Here is a 14546-nt window from a genome sequence, read left to right on the forward strand (position 1 = left end):
CCTATTCTTAAATAAATATGGGGGAAGAGGCTATTACCCCCTCCAAATCTTCTACCAGGTATTAATAATAACCGGAGTCAAACACATATTTGAAAAGTAATAACAGTTGAAAATTAAAGAAAACAAAAAGATTAATTATTACCGTATTTATTACTTTTTCCAGTAAGTATCCAGCTACTTTAAACAAAATTGTTAGTAACATAAGAAAAATTGAAAAAAACTTCATAATTTTTTTAAAAATATAATTTTTAACAATAAAGTTTCTAAAAACATAAAAATTAATATCAGTTAACATCAATTCCTGTGAATAAAATGGATTTTTCTAAATGTTTAGGTAGTGTTATATTTTTTTATTTTTTATTTTTTAAACCACTCTGTCTATATATATATATATATATATATATATATATATATATATATATATATATAAATATATATATATATATATATATATATATATATATATATATATATATATATATATATATATATATATATAAACCACAGTTTTTGAATAACCCTAACTTGACCAAAATTTGTCTTGAAACCTTATCTTAAAATTCTGTTTATTTTAGACAAAATGCTGCTATAAATTGTTTAACATTACATCTAAAAACAAATAATATAAAGTATTGTAATGTTACATGCTAACATAGATTATTCACAAAAAAGAAAAAGTGCAAACAAATATAGATAAAATAAATAAAAAATATAGATAAATATTGATTTACTTCCTTTTGCAAACTATTCTAATTAAAACTATAGCTCAAAAATTAATTTTTAATAAATTTAATAATAGTAATGACATAATTGGTCATAGGGGAAGGAGTTTGTTTTGTATCATTTGAGATTTTTATTTTTTTATTATTTTATTGGCTTTTATTAGCACTTTTATTTATTAAATTTATGTTTATTATAGTAAAAAAGTATAAAAATATAACTTAAGAAGATGGCTGCTTTAAACTTATCATATGCTGGTTAAGCAGCACACTCAACTACAAATGTTTGGCTTGTTGAACATATTCTCTCATCAATAGATGGGTGGAATCAACAATTTCAATATCCTGCTAGACAGTTGCAGATAAAGTTATGATTTTATGGTTCAAGGCTAATATTCCTATTATAGCAAAGCTTGTTGTTGTAGCTAAATGAAAGAGTATTCAACAGCAACATGTCAAAATGTCTAAGTACAGAAGTAGAAAATCTGCTACTCAACATAGCTATGAAAATCAACTCTTTAATGCAGCATTAGGCCAAACAAATATAACACACTATGACAAGTAATGATGATTCTCACTCTAGCCCTAGCTGGTATTGATGTAAATAAGTTAACATTTTCTTGTAACTCTTTAATGGAAGCTGGAACTGTGTACTGTGAATCTCTTGCAATAGCAGTATAAAAAAATTTTCTTTGGTTCAACTAGTTGCTCATTTTGATGATAAATGATGTCATTTGATGGAACCAGGCATGAATGCCATGTATGCCAATTCTTGTATCTTGCTCAGACATTGAAAAATTATTAGGTATCCCTGGTACTGGTGCTTTAATAGGTAGGTAGTTTAGTTCATTCATCAGTAGCCTGGTATTGAGGAGTATATTGTAGATCTTTGCTTTGACACAACTGCAAGTAATGCAGGTAGTCATAATGGGGCAATAACTGTCATAAAGAAATCAGTGAATCGAAAAGTTCTGTTTTTAGTCTGCATTTTTTGATGCATTTTTGTATCAAAAGGATTAAGCATCGAACTTTTTGGTAGACTGAAGTTTCAGTGGTAGCAAATAGAAAAATCACTATTTAAGCCTCTTGTAAGTGATAAAAGCAGAACTGGATACCTTACAAAGCTTGAAAAAGAGTAGCTTGGATGTGGTAAAGAAATTAAAAGAATACTTGATGGGCAGTGCTACCTTGCAGTACTACCATTATTTAGTGATAAAATTCTTGTTAAAGAAATAGTGGAAGTTGTATTTGCCTTACAGAAAGAACCATTACCAGGTGACAAAAAATATAAATCATTTTTAGAGCAATTCATCTCAAATCGCACTCAAAATATTTTCTCTAAACTTTCTATAACTAATTTTTTTACACAACTTTTATTGTTTCACTTTCTTAATCTAACAAAAGAGTTTTGGCATCGTCTCCAGAAACCTGGGCTATTCGTGATGACTACAAAACTGCATGTAAGATATTTTGTGCCATGAAGTGGTTACCCACTGTGCAGAAGGGTCAGTTAAATTGGATATGGACTTTAATGGGGTTTTGACAAAAAACATCAGCTTCTCCATCAAGTAGTTGAGAACCAAAGGAAGGCAATATACTTAGGTATTAATAAATTAAATATAAGAGACAGTTAAGCAACAATCATTCCAAAAATAACATTTAAAGAAACTAAAGAAATGTTTAAACATAAGCAGCTTTATTTAGTATTTATAATAGCTTTTTTTAACCATCCAGACCCCCTCCCCTTTCCTTTTTTCCACTACTACCACCACTCCAAGTGACCCCTGCTATATTCATTCATATAAGTTTCTTAATCCTAATAAATAAAGAAAAATCACAGTTTGAAACACTTGAAAGTGATAAAGGCGGAACTGGATGTACTTTGTACCTTGCTACATCTTAAATGTAGTAAATTTATTTACAATTTATTGCAAGTATTGTATTTATTACAAGTATAAGTATTACATTTTATTACAAGTAGATTGTACATCTAGTGTAAACATGCAGACATTAATACTATCTGTATGAGGATATTAAAAATGTTTGCAGGTTTTGGTATTTTTTTTGGCAACATTTTTATTTGTGAAAACAGATGTGAATGAAATATTGAATTTTTTGCTTATCTCAGTAACTGTATCAGTTATAACACTTTCATTAACCAAAATATGTACAAAGCTTGAAAAAGAGTTGCTTGCATCTCGAAAGCCTTATGTGGTGAAGAAATTAAAAGAATATTTGAAGGGCACTCAACCTTGAGATGATTATAAAGATTTTGAAATACTAGTATTTCTCCTTTTGGTAGAAGATGTTGGTACAACAACTGTTTGCATTCTTAGGGCTTATCCTTCTGCAAGATGGATGGCTTAAGGTATATATGACTTAAAAATTTTTGATTTTTGTCATCAGTTAAATGTCACAGAGAAAAAAATTTTATACTTTCTTTAAACTCTCTATAGCTAAATTTGTTACGCGACACTTAATTTTTGACAATCTTAATCTACCAAAAGAATTCTTAATATAGTCTCCAAAAACTTGGGCTATTCTTGATGACTACAAGGCTGCGGGTAAGATAGTTCCTGCCATGAAAGTGGTTAATGGCTGTGCATAATAGGCAATTAAATTGGTCACTTTCTTTAATAAAGTATTGACAAAAAATTACAGTCGAGTAGTTAAGTACCATACTACCAAGTAGTTGAGTACCATAAATAATCCAACTGAAGCTACAAAGAGACAATAAAGCAGTAATCATCTCAAATAACAACAATTAAAAAAAACAATGTTTAAAAATAAGTAGCTTTCTTTGCGTTTTTTTTATCCCAAGTTACAAAGTTACTTTATATATATATATATATATATATATATATATATATATATATATATATATATATATATATATATATATATATATATATATATATATATATATAAGGGCCCTGTGAATCAGCATTTTTAGTTTCGATCCTCGAATCAAAGCGGATCTTGATTTGCAAATGGAATCACGAATCAGATCAACAATATGAGGAAATCCAGATTTAAGCATCTTTTTTCAACAACAACAACAAAAAACTCTCCTTAAAAAATCTTTTACGCCCAGATTAATTTTTCAGCGGTTGTTTGGAAGCAGTATTACAATTACTTTAGATTACAATTACTTTACTCTGGCTGAGATAAATAAATTTTGATAGCATCTTAACATTGAATATCAGAAAAAACAACAACAAAATAAATGTTGATTCAATTAACTTGAATCATTTTTTCGAATCAAATCTCGAATTGAAGGGACACTTGATTTGTGAATCGAATCAATTCGCAGGGCCTTATTATACATATATATATATATATATATATATATATATATATATATATATATATATATATATATATATATATATATATATATATATATATATATATATATATATATATATATATATTGCTGTACCAAATAAATACAAATAGAAACACAAATTCTTTTGTTTGTTTAAAAGTGATCAACATAATATAAGTTATTTACAAAATAGATATAATATAATATATATAATATTATATATAAATATATATAATATTAAAATATATATAATATTAAAAGTATAATATATATATATAATATTATAACATATATATATATATATAATATTAATAATATATATATATATAATATTAAAAGTGTAATATATATATATATATATATATATATATATATATATATATATATAATATATATATAATATTATAACAATATAAATATATATAATATTAAAAGATACAACTTTGTAATGGAACTTAAAGTTTCATTTCTATCAGCTATACTTATTTTATAAATCATGAAAAATTTTTAAAATTATTAAAAGATCTGATCTATGTTTACTCACACATAACTATTTGTAGTAGAATCAAGTTAGTCAAGTCTATGTTTACTGACATATGACTAAACCAAGTGACATTTCTATTTGAAGTGAATAAATAAGTAATTGTTATCATTTTAACTTATTGCAAGAGAGGTATACTTAATATCTGATTGGTCTATGGGCATAAGACCTATTGCATGTTGTGCTTCTTAACGAAGCACAACATGCAATAGTTTGTTATTCATAGCAATTTTAAAAAAAATTTAGTTTATGACATAATTTGCTTTCCACAACAGTAGATAATACCTGCTTTATTTTTTACATAATTATTGTAATTATAGACATGCGATTATAAAATTAGATTGTACAAGAATAATGTTATGAAATTAATAGAAACATAGAGTTAATGAGAGTTTAATATAGCAATGCTTTATTTATAAAAAAATTTGAATTTAAGTTATTTTTGGTTGGTGCAGTTTTAATGCACATTAATGATGTACATTAAAGAAAGAAGAATGCTTTGTTTACAGTTCAAAATTTACACAAACACTATAATTGAATAATAGTTCTGATAATTTCATTCTTTTGATTTGATTAGGGGTTGTCCATAAATTATGTCATGCTTTAGGGGGGGAGGGATTAGTGGTTTTGTGGCAGCTCATACGGAAGTTGCTACTAAAATGTTATGATGTTGTGACAAGGCGGGAGAGGGTAAAAATTTACCAAAAATTGTGTGACGTAATTTTTGGACAACCCCCTGTTTATTCAGAAAAAAAATAAGTAGTTAAATTAAATTTATAAAAAGAAGTTTAAAAAATATTCAAAGCACTCTTCTCTCCTACACATCCCTATCACTGAGTAGGCCACTAGAGTTAAGGAGGCTACTAATTTTTTGAATAATGTTGTTATAACCCCCTTTAAACCTTCAAATTCTGAAACACATATCTCGGAAAACAAGACCAAAAACTGTGCCAAGAAACAAGTTTAAAATATTACTACTTTTGTATCACTTAAGAAGCAAACACTTTTAAAAAAAAAATTTAAAAACAACTTTTTTTTCAAATGTTACTTTGAACTTTTTGTACAATTCTTAAGTTACTATAGCCTATTAATATTGCGTACTTCTTAATTGCTTTCAAGATATCATTTCTAAATGAATGCTTTTGCTTTTTTTTTTAATGTGTCAATAATAACTCATAAAGGATTTACGCGGTACCCCTCTTGCTATTAGGATACATTGATGGAAACATTGCTGAATAAAGTAGATAAAAAAAAATTTGACAATATTAAAAACTAACCCAAAACTTGTTCAGCGCTGTCAAAAAGGGTCTAAAATAGCCTCAGGGATAATTGAGTGCCATTTTTTTGTAGTTGTTTTACTTTTGATGAAGTCAGATCATAAATTTTTACATGTATGAATATTTTATTTTAAAAAAGCCTCAATACAAAATCAGTTAAAAAAACTTTTAAATTGGATACCAAAAAGTAAGCTTTTTCTTTCACTATAAAAAAAGATATTGCAAAACTGGAATGGATTGACAAAACTCTTTTTTTTTTTGTTTAGTTATACTTTGATTTAAACCTATGTTTTTAAAAAAAAAAATTTCAGAACATTATATAGATTTATGTTTAGTTTAGCGTCATCCTAAATTTTTAAGCTCTTTAAAAACAGCTTAATAATCTAAAACGTAAAATGTAGCAAATTGTTTATTACTCCACAAAATAGCAATCATTATTGACCCACAATTAAGAATGTGGACACATTTAAAAGTTGTCTTCAAAAGATTTAAAAGTTTTTTTTCTTTGAGTTTCTACCTAGTGTAAGGAAAAAGTGTGATATACTAATAATACTTAAAAATTAAATTTATAGTTATAATATTATTTAGTATAACTAATGTATTATGTAATAATAAATAAATATTTATATTTAGATTATTATTTGTTAATAATAATAACTTTTATTCAAATTACAACAAATAAGAAAAAAAATTCTTGTTCTCCTCTTTTCCTAAAGCTGTTCTTTTTTGTTACTTAAAGCTGTTTCTTTTTAGCTACTGGAACATCAATTTAAAAAGATAATTTATTGGGCAATTTTCCATTTGCATTTAAAAATATAAAAATAACATACTTGGCTACTCTATTTACTTTTTTTAATTCAATAATCTTTTTAGTTTTTATTCTAGTGCATATTTTTTAGCCTAACATATGTGCGTATGTAGTCTTTAGTTTAATGTAACATATGTGCATATATAGTCTTTAGCCTAATGTAGCGTGTAGTCTTAATATTTTTTGCAGCTAAACTGCTGTCTTGGGTTGATTTTTTGTAGCTAAACTGCAGTCTTGAGTTGATTTTTTGTCATCAGATTAATCTTAGCAGTCGCTGGTTACAATAAGGTTTGCATTGATGCATATAGTCTTTTGCAATATATTTACTTTTTTTTAGAACTTTACAGGAGATTACAGTGATGTGATGGATTCAGTAAGAAGGTATGCGTTCTTTTGTAAAAGAATATTTACCAAGGTTTTAAAAAAGGTTACAGAGGTTACTTATCCTCTGTAACCTTTTACTTGTCTAACCTTATCTATAACCTTTAAATATCAGAGATGATAAAATTTTTATTGAAATCTTTTTAAATATGCTTAAAAAAAAGATGAGTTATTTTGAATAGGCACATAAAATTTTTATTTTTCAAAAAAGAAAAATTAACTAGTTTAAATTATAAAATCCGCAAATTTTTATAAATTATTATATAAGTTGTTAATTATTTAGTGATAAAAAAGTCAGCCTGATATGAAATAGTCAGGTATAAGCTCACCTTATGTTAAAAAAGCTGTATGAGAAATAGATATAGTTGCTCCTTCAATTTACAAAATTATGTTTCCTTATAACAAATTTACATTAAATAAGAACAAAAAGCATATGTTTATAGTTATATAAATATATGTTTATAGTTATATAAATATATATTTATATAAATAGAGTATAGTATTTATTTATATAAATATAGTATAGTATAGTATTTATGATCTATATTTATATAACTGTAGTTGTATAAATATAGTTAGGCTTCTAATATATGGTTGCAGCTGTTTACATACTAGCAGTAAGCAAACTGTAATACAGGTTATTAGTAAATAAATCATTAATAACAGTTTAACTTGATATATTATCTGAAAAGTATTATTAAATACAAATTTACCCATAATCTTTTTAGCTCTGTTCCCTTTTAGTAATGTCTTGGCTTTTAGTAATGTTTTGGCTTTTAATAATGCCTTGGCTTTTAGTAATGTCTTGGCTTATAGTCAACAACATAAAAAGACTACATAAGATCAGTATAGCATCAATTACAAAAGAATTATTTTACAATTTGTTGTTAATAGACTTGAAATAATAGTAATGTTGTAGTAATAAATAAATAAAGAATAATAAAAGAAAATAGCAACCTATTTAAACCTCTATCAACACAAAATATCACAACAATAGTTTAAGATGTTTTTAATATTTAAATTAGCATGGGACTTATAAAAAAAATTTTATGCATGGTCATTATCAATTGTGGTATTAAGAAATACATAATAACATAGAGTTCCATTAATGTTTCTTTTATAAATAAACCCTTCTTAAAGAGAGTCAATATAACATCAAATACAAAAGTAAATTTTAGTATTATTTTACATTTTATTGTTATAAAAACTTGAAATAATAGTAATGTAACAATAAGAAATAAATAAAGGATAATAAAAGAAAATTATATGAATTTACTAAATTAACATCATGTTTCAATAGTAAGCAAACTAATAAAGCAAAGGCATTTGAAAAAAATGAAAGAATTTTGTTTAAGCTGAAAAAAACAACATGCATTTTGTATAGTGATTAAAGTAATGTGCATTTTGTATAGTGATTAAAGTAATGTGCATTTTGTATAGTGATTAAAGTAATGTGCATTTTGTATAATAATAAAAGTAAGTATTAGAAATTATTTAAAAAAAAAAAATCTATAAAGTTTTCTTGGAGAAACTGGTTTAATAATAATGATGCTAATTCTTTAAATTTAAGACTGTTATAAATAGTTACTAGCTGTCCGGATCTGTAAAATACTGGTCTTGGTAAGTCTGTTCCATACCCTCCCTCCTTTTCTATAATTATTTTATTTTTACCAAAATAATAAAATGCAAAACTAAAGTATTTATATATTTATTTACAATTAGCAAAACATTACTTATTAGAAAAAGGAACAAAATATATAACTTTTTAACAATTGAAAAAAGCTTAAATTGTTAAAAAAACGGAACAAAATATATCTTTTTAACAAAATTTTTATACAAGCAAAACAATACAAATGTTTATTTATAAAAAAGAACAAAAAATATTTTTCTAAAACAAAACATCTTTAAGCAAAATAACTTTTTATTATTATAATATATTTTTCTAAAATTATATATATACACACACACGCACACACACACAAAATAAGAAAACAAAGTATATTAAAGAAATATTTTTTAAAAGTTAACATCTTAGATAAGCTTTATAAAATTTAATTAAAATGAAACATCTGGTATAGTATGTAAACTTATCCTCTTTCTTATAATAATTTACAATATTTCTAGGGGTTATATATACCCTCGTTATTCAAGTAATATAAAAAACCGTTAAAAAAAAACAAACAAATAATAAAACTTCAATGCAATGTGTTCTTGCGTCTTAAAAAAGAAAAATAAGGTTTCCAAAACGACGATGTGACGTAATCACCGTGGTCTTCATTCAAACCGCCTTCACCCGGAGAACACTGGTGAAACTGTATTTCCAAGGACTCTCTCACTTTTCTCTTAAAATAGTCTTCCTCTATTTTAACAGTGTTGTTATTATTCCAGCCAAAGGCACCATGGCAATTTCTGGAATGCCCCGCTACAGCCGAATTTTTCCATTTTCCCTCAAAAGTATGTCTTTGATGTTGGCAAATGCGAGTTGAAACCTTGAGTTTTGTTTCACCTACATAGAGCTTTCCACACGAACACTCCAGTTTGTAGACTCCTGGGTAAGAGTTGTTGGGAAGTCGAGGCTTGTTTTTTTGAGTTATTAATTGTTGAAGGTTTTTTGATGATTTAAAAACTGGAGTATAGCCTACACTTTTAAATATCTGTTTTAATTGATTACTTAATTTTGGTACCCATGGTAGAGAAATATAATTTGGTTCTAGTTTATTGATGTTATTGTTGTTGTTTTGTTGATTATTTTGCTTATTGTTTTTTATTTTTTTGACAATGTTTTGAAGTATTTTTTTGTTATAACCATTTTCTGTAAACATTTCTGTTAGAAACTTTAATTCATGATTTATGTGTTCTTTACTGCATAATGCAAAAGCTCTTTGGATAAAACCTTTAAATACACCATAAATTATTTTTGGATCGTGACAAGAATGCGGCTTTATTTGCACATTAGTAATTGCATCTTTGCGATAGATATTAAAAAGATATGTTCCGGATTTGTTATTTGTTATTGTGAGATCGAGAAAATTTATTGCGTGTGAATCACTTTCTTTTTCAATTGTATATTTGATATTTGTGTGTTGATTATTTAACAAGTCGAGAAAACGTTCTGATTCTGCCTCATTTATAAAACGGGAATGGATATCATCTACATACCTTTTAAATGATTTTATACATATTGGTGGTGTAAGATATTGTGCCTGTAGTAACGCTTTTTCTTCATAATGTTGTAGAAAACTCTCTGCCATTACTACCATTAATGATAAACCTATAGGACCAGCATCTTCCAATGTGTGTATGTTGTTTTCATGTAAAAAATAACAATTTGACAAATACAAATCTAAAAGTATTTTTATTTCTGAAAAAGATAATTTTGATTTAAAGACAAGACTGTTACGGAGTTGTTCTAATAAAATATCGATTGATTCTTTAACTGGTATTGAAGGGTAAAGATTAACAATATCGAAGGAAACTTGAAATTCACCAGGATCGATATACCATGATTGAGCACATTCAACAAACTGTTTTGAATTTCGAAGTTTTGTTTTGTTAAGATTGGAGGTAGGTTGGATGAGATTTACTAAATAATTTGATAATTTATATGTAGGTGATCCTATTGTGCTTACTATAATTCGCATTGGGTAGTTATTAGTTGGTTTGTGTGCTTTGATGACACCATATAATGGTGGAGGAGTGGCGTCACTTGGATAAATTGATCTATATTCATTTTTTGTAAACTTTGTTTTCAGATTTCGTAAAGTATTCTGAACTTTGCGAAGGAGTTTTTGAGTTGGACCATAGTTTATGATTTTAGATTTTCCGAGTTGTTCTTCAATTTTTTTAAGAGCATCGGTTTTATTAATTCGAACAAAGCCTGATCCTTTATCGAACGGATAAATACTAATTGTGTTGCTAGACTTAAGTTCTTTGAGAGCTTTAAACTGATCCTTATCTAAATTTGTACAAACCGGTTTATGAATTTTCAAAACTCGAAGTACATCTTGTCTAAGTTTATTTGCATCAGTATTTTTGTTTGAATATTTTAACTTTAAAGCTGCCGTTTCAGTTATACTTATTATATCCATATATGGAACTTTACTCGGAATTGGAACAAAGTTAGGTCCTAAAAACTCCTTCGCAAAGTTACTATACAAAATTACTAAGTTACTATACAAAGTTACTATACATGAGTTGTTACTATACAAAAAAAAAAAAAGAGTTTAACTTGATATACAAGTATTATATTGATATATAAGTAATAATAAGTATTTCATTATACAAATAATATATAAGTTGATATTGATATATAAGTATTACTACTGTGAGCAAAAAGTAAGGTGAATTTTTAATTTAAACTTCCCGCCTTATTCGAATCGTCCAATCTTTTTATTTTTAAGTTGGTAGGAATGTCATTAACATTTGCGCCAAATTACATGTCAAACTCATAATAATTTTTTTTTGTTTACGCTTGTTTCTGAAGTACCAAAAGTGCATTCGGCGATTTTCACGATGTCTAATTTTGTTGAGCAGAGAAGTGCTATTAAATTTTGTTTGCCGAATGATATTTCTGCTGCTGAAACGTATCGAATGTTGCAAAAGGCCTTCGGTGAAGAGACTATGTCTCAAAAAAATGTTTACAAGTGGTACAAAGACTTCAAAGAAGCCCGAGAACGTGTTGATGACTTGGAACGCTCCGGACGACCATCGACTTCGATTGATGATCGCCACATCAACAAAATCAAAGAATTGGTGCTTGCAAATCGTCGGTTAACCATTCGAGACCTTGTTGACATGGTTGGAATATCATTTGGGTCGGTGCAAGCGATTTTGAAGGATCATTTGGGCCTCAGAAGACTCAAATCACGTTTGGTGCCGAAATTTCTCAATTTCTTTCAAAAAGAGCGTCATGTTAAAATGTGTGAAGCAATGCTTTCTGACTATCAAGACGTCTACAAACAAATTATTACTGGCGATGAGACTTGGGTCTACGCATACGACCCTTAAACAACTGACCAATCGAGTGAATACCGTGAAAAAGGCGAGCCGAGACCGAAGCAACCACGTCAAAGTCGCTCAAAAATCAAGGTCATGTTGACTGTTTTCTTTGATTATTGTGGTGTCGTGCACTACGAATTCCTTCCAACTGGCCAAACTGTCAACAAGGAATATTATTTAAGCGTTATGCGACGTTTGCGTGAAGCTATTCGCAAAAAGAGACCGGAATTATGGGCCAATAACTCTTGGATTTTCCCCCAGATAATGCGCCTTCGCACACAGCACTGGTTCTTCGTAAGTTTTTCGCCAAAAACTCTACCCATGTTGCTCCACAACCACCGTATTCGCCCGACTTAGCACCGTGTGACTTCTGGCTGTTCCCAAAGCTCAAGAGACCACTCCGGGGAAATCGTTTTGAGTCCATTGAAGAGATCCAACGTGAATCGGCACGCGCATTGAAGGCTATCCCTACCGAGGACTTTTCGGCATACTTCGAAGACTGGAAAAAACGTTGGCAAAGTGCATTGGGGCCGGGGGGGATTATTTTGAGGGGGACGATACAGATTTGGAAGAATAAATAAAGATTTTTCATTTTATAAAAAAATTCACCTTACTTTTTGATCACAGTAGTATATTGATATATAAGTATTATGTTGATATATAAAAATTTCTAGATTTTCTATGATTTAAAGTAATCAAAATCTAAAAAAAAAAGATATTAATTGCGACAACTTATTATACTGATATTAGTTATTATACAAAATAATAAAAACATAATAGCCATCAGTGCAAACAAATTTTGTACTTTGACCAGAAAATAAAATTATTTTTACCTTGATTGCGACAAACTAATATCTTTTTAGACTATTAGCTAATGATTAAGATTTAATTAAGACTATTAGCTAATGATTAAGACTTAGTAAAGTTTACTAAGTCAAAAAACCATATTTTAAAAGTAGACTAATGATAGTTAGTAGAACACCAAAATAGAACTAAAGAAATAAAAATAAAAAAGGTTTTTAATAAAGTATTTTTAGTTAAGCATAACTATAAATACAAAAACAAATCAAAATAATAAATTTTAAACTATAAATACAAAAACAAATCAAAATGATAAATAAATCAATATAGTAAATGTTTATTTTTATTATTATTTAAAGTTTACTTTGATATTTTTTTCTTGAACAGATTATGACACATCCACAAAGAACATACACAGTGAAAAATTGATTTTTAACCACTTTTAGATTGTAGATTATTATGAAAATTATTAACCACAATTTGAAATATTCACAAAACCTTAAATGACAAAATATTATATTGACATGGAGAAGTATTAACATCAAAGCAGCTCTCAAAATACTTAAATATTTTACGGGTACGGGTGAACAAAATTTTGATGGTGTTTACTCTAGGAACAAAATGTATATCTTTTCAACAAAGTTTATTTATAGACATAACTTAATATTAAAAAAAAAGAAACAAAATTGGTATTGTTAACACATTTTTTTATTTACAAACAAAATGTAACAAAAAAGATCAATAAAAATATACATATTTACTAAAAACATTCAACTGCTTCTTCTATTTGTAGGTGCAGTTAAATATTTTCCCTGCCCACCCTTATTCCTCATACTTCACTTTTGTAAGGGTTTCCCCTCTCATAAAATGAGGGGAAATTTTTGCCCATATTCTGGCCCCACATTATGTATGCACTAGTTAAGGTCAGTGCGTGGCAAGTTCAAATCATCAGCTTGCTTTTTTTTTTAAATTTTGTTGTTTATGTATACATGTTATATACCTATTTTCCTTGCACAAACTCAACTTAGTTGTAGAAAACTTTAAATACATTTTTATTGATCTTCTTTGTTAAATTTTGTGTGTAAAATAAAAAAATTGTTAAAAAATACCAATTTTTTATTTTTTTTAATATTAAGTTATGTTAATAAATAAATTTTGTTGAAAAGATATACAATTTGTTCCTATACTAAACATCATCACTATTTTATTCAGCAGAACCTGTAATTTATTAAAGTATTTTGAGAGCTGCTGTGATCTTAATGTTTCTCAATATCAAAATAATATTTTGTTGTCAGTTAAGGTTTTGTGAATATTTCACAAAAAATTAAAAACTTAAATTAAACTTTACTATTTCCATAATTTGAAAATAACATGAGATAATTGCATACATTATCGTTGGCATTTTCTTGCATACACTTGTTTATACATATTGTTTGGATTTCTTTGGGAAAGATCTCACCATTAACTTGGGTTTAGTGACTGTCTTAAGTTCTGTGCAAACACGTACTAATGAATTAAAAAGTTACACACAAACGAATGGTCACACACGAGCAGTGAATGCCTGAGGGAAGAAATGAAGTATATTGCAAGTTCTGTGCAAACACATACTAATTGACATTATTATTAAGTTGCTCAATATACAAATAGTAAATAAGATTCATACTTAGACTTAGTTTTAAAAGTCTTAAGTTTA

The 14546-nt window shown here is 27.2% G+C and overlaps 1 protein-coding gene across 1 annotated transcript in view; it reads left to right on the forward strand.

Annotated features, from left to right (window-relative positions):
* Positions 1-14546, forward strand: part of LOC100215233 (double-strand break repair protein MRE11) — a 66092-nt gene that overhangs the window by 46038 nt on the left and 5508 nt on the right. Inside the window, exon 16 of the mRNA XM_065787813.1 lies at positions 7011-7054. Within this exon, the coding sequence (XP_065643885.1) occupies positions 7011-7054 (44 nt within the window). The remainder of the gene's footprint in view (positions 1-7010; positions 7055-14546) is intronic.

The sequence above is a fragment of the Hydra vulgaris genome, chromosome 01 (assembly GCF_038396675.1).
Source record: "Hydra vulgaris chromosome 01, alternate assembly HydraT2T_AEP".
Lineage (NCBI taxonomy): Eukaryota > Metazoa > Cnidaria > Hydrozoa > Anthoathecata > Hydridae > Hydra > Hydra vulgaris.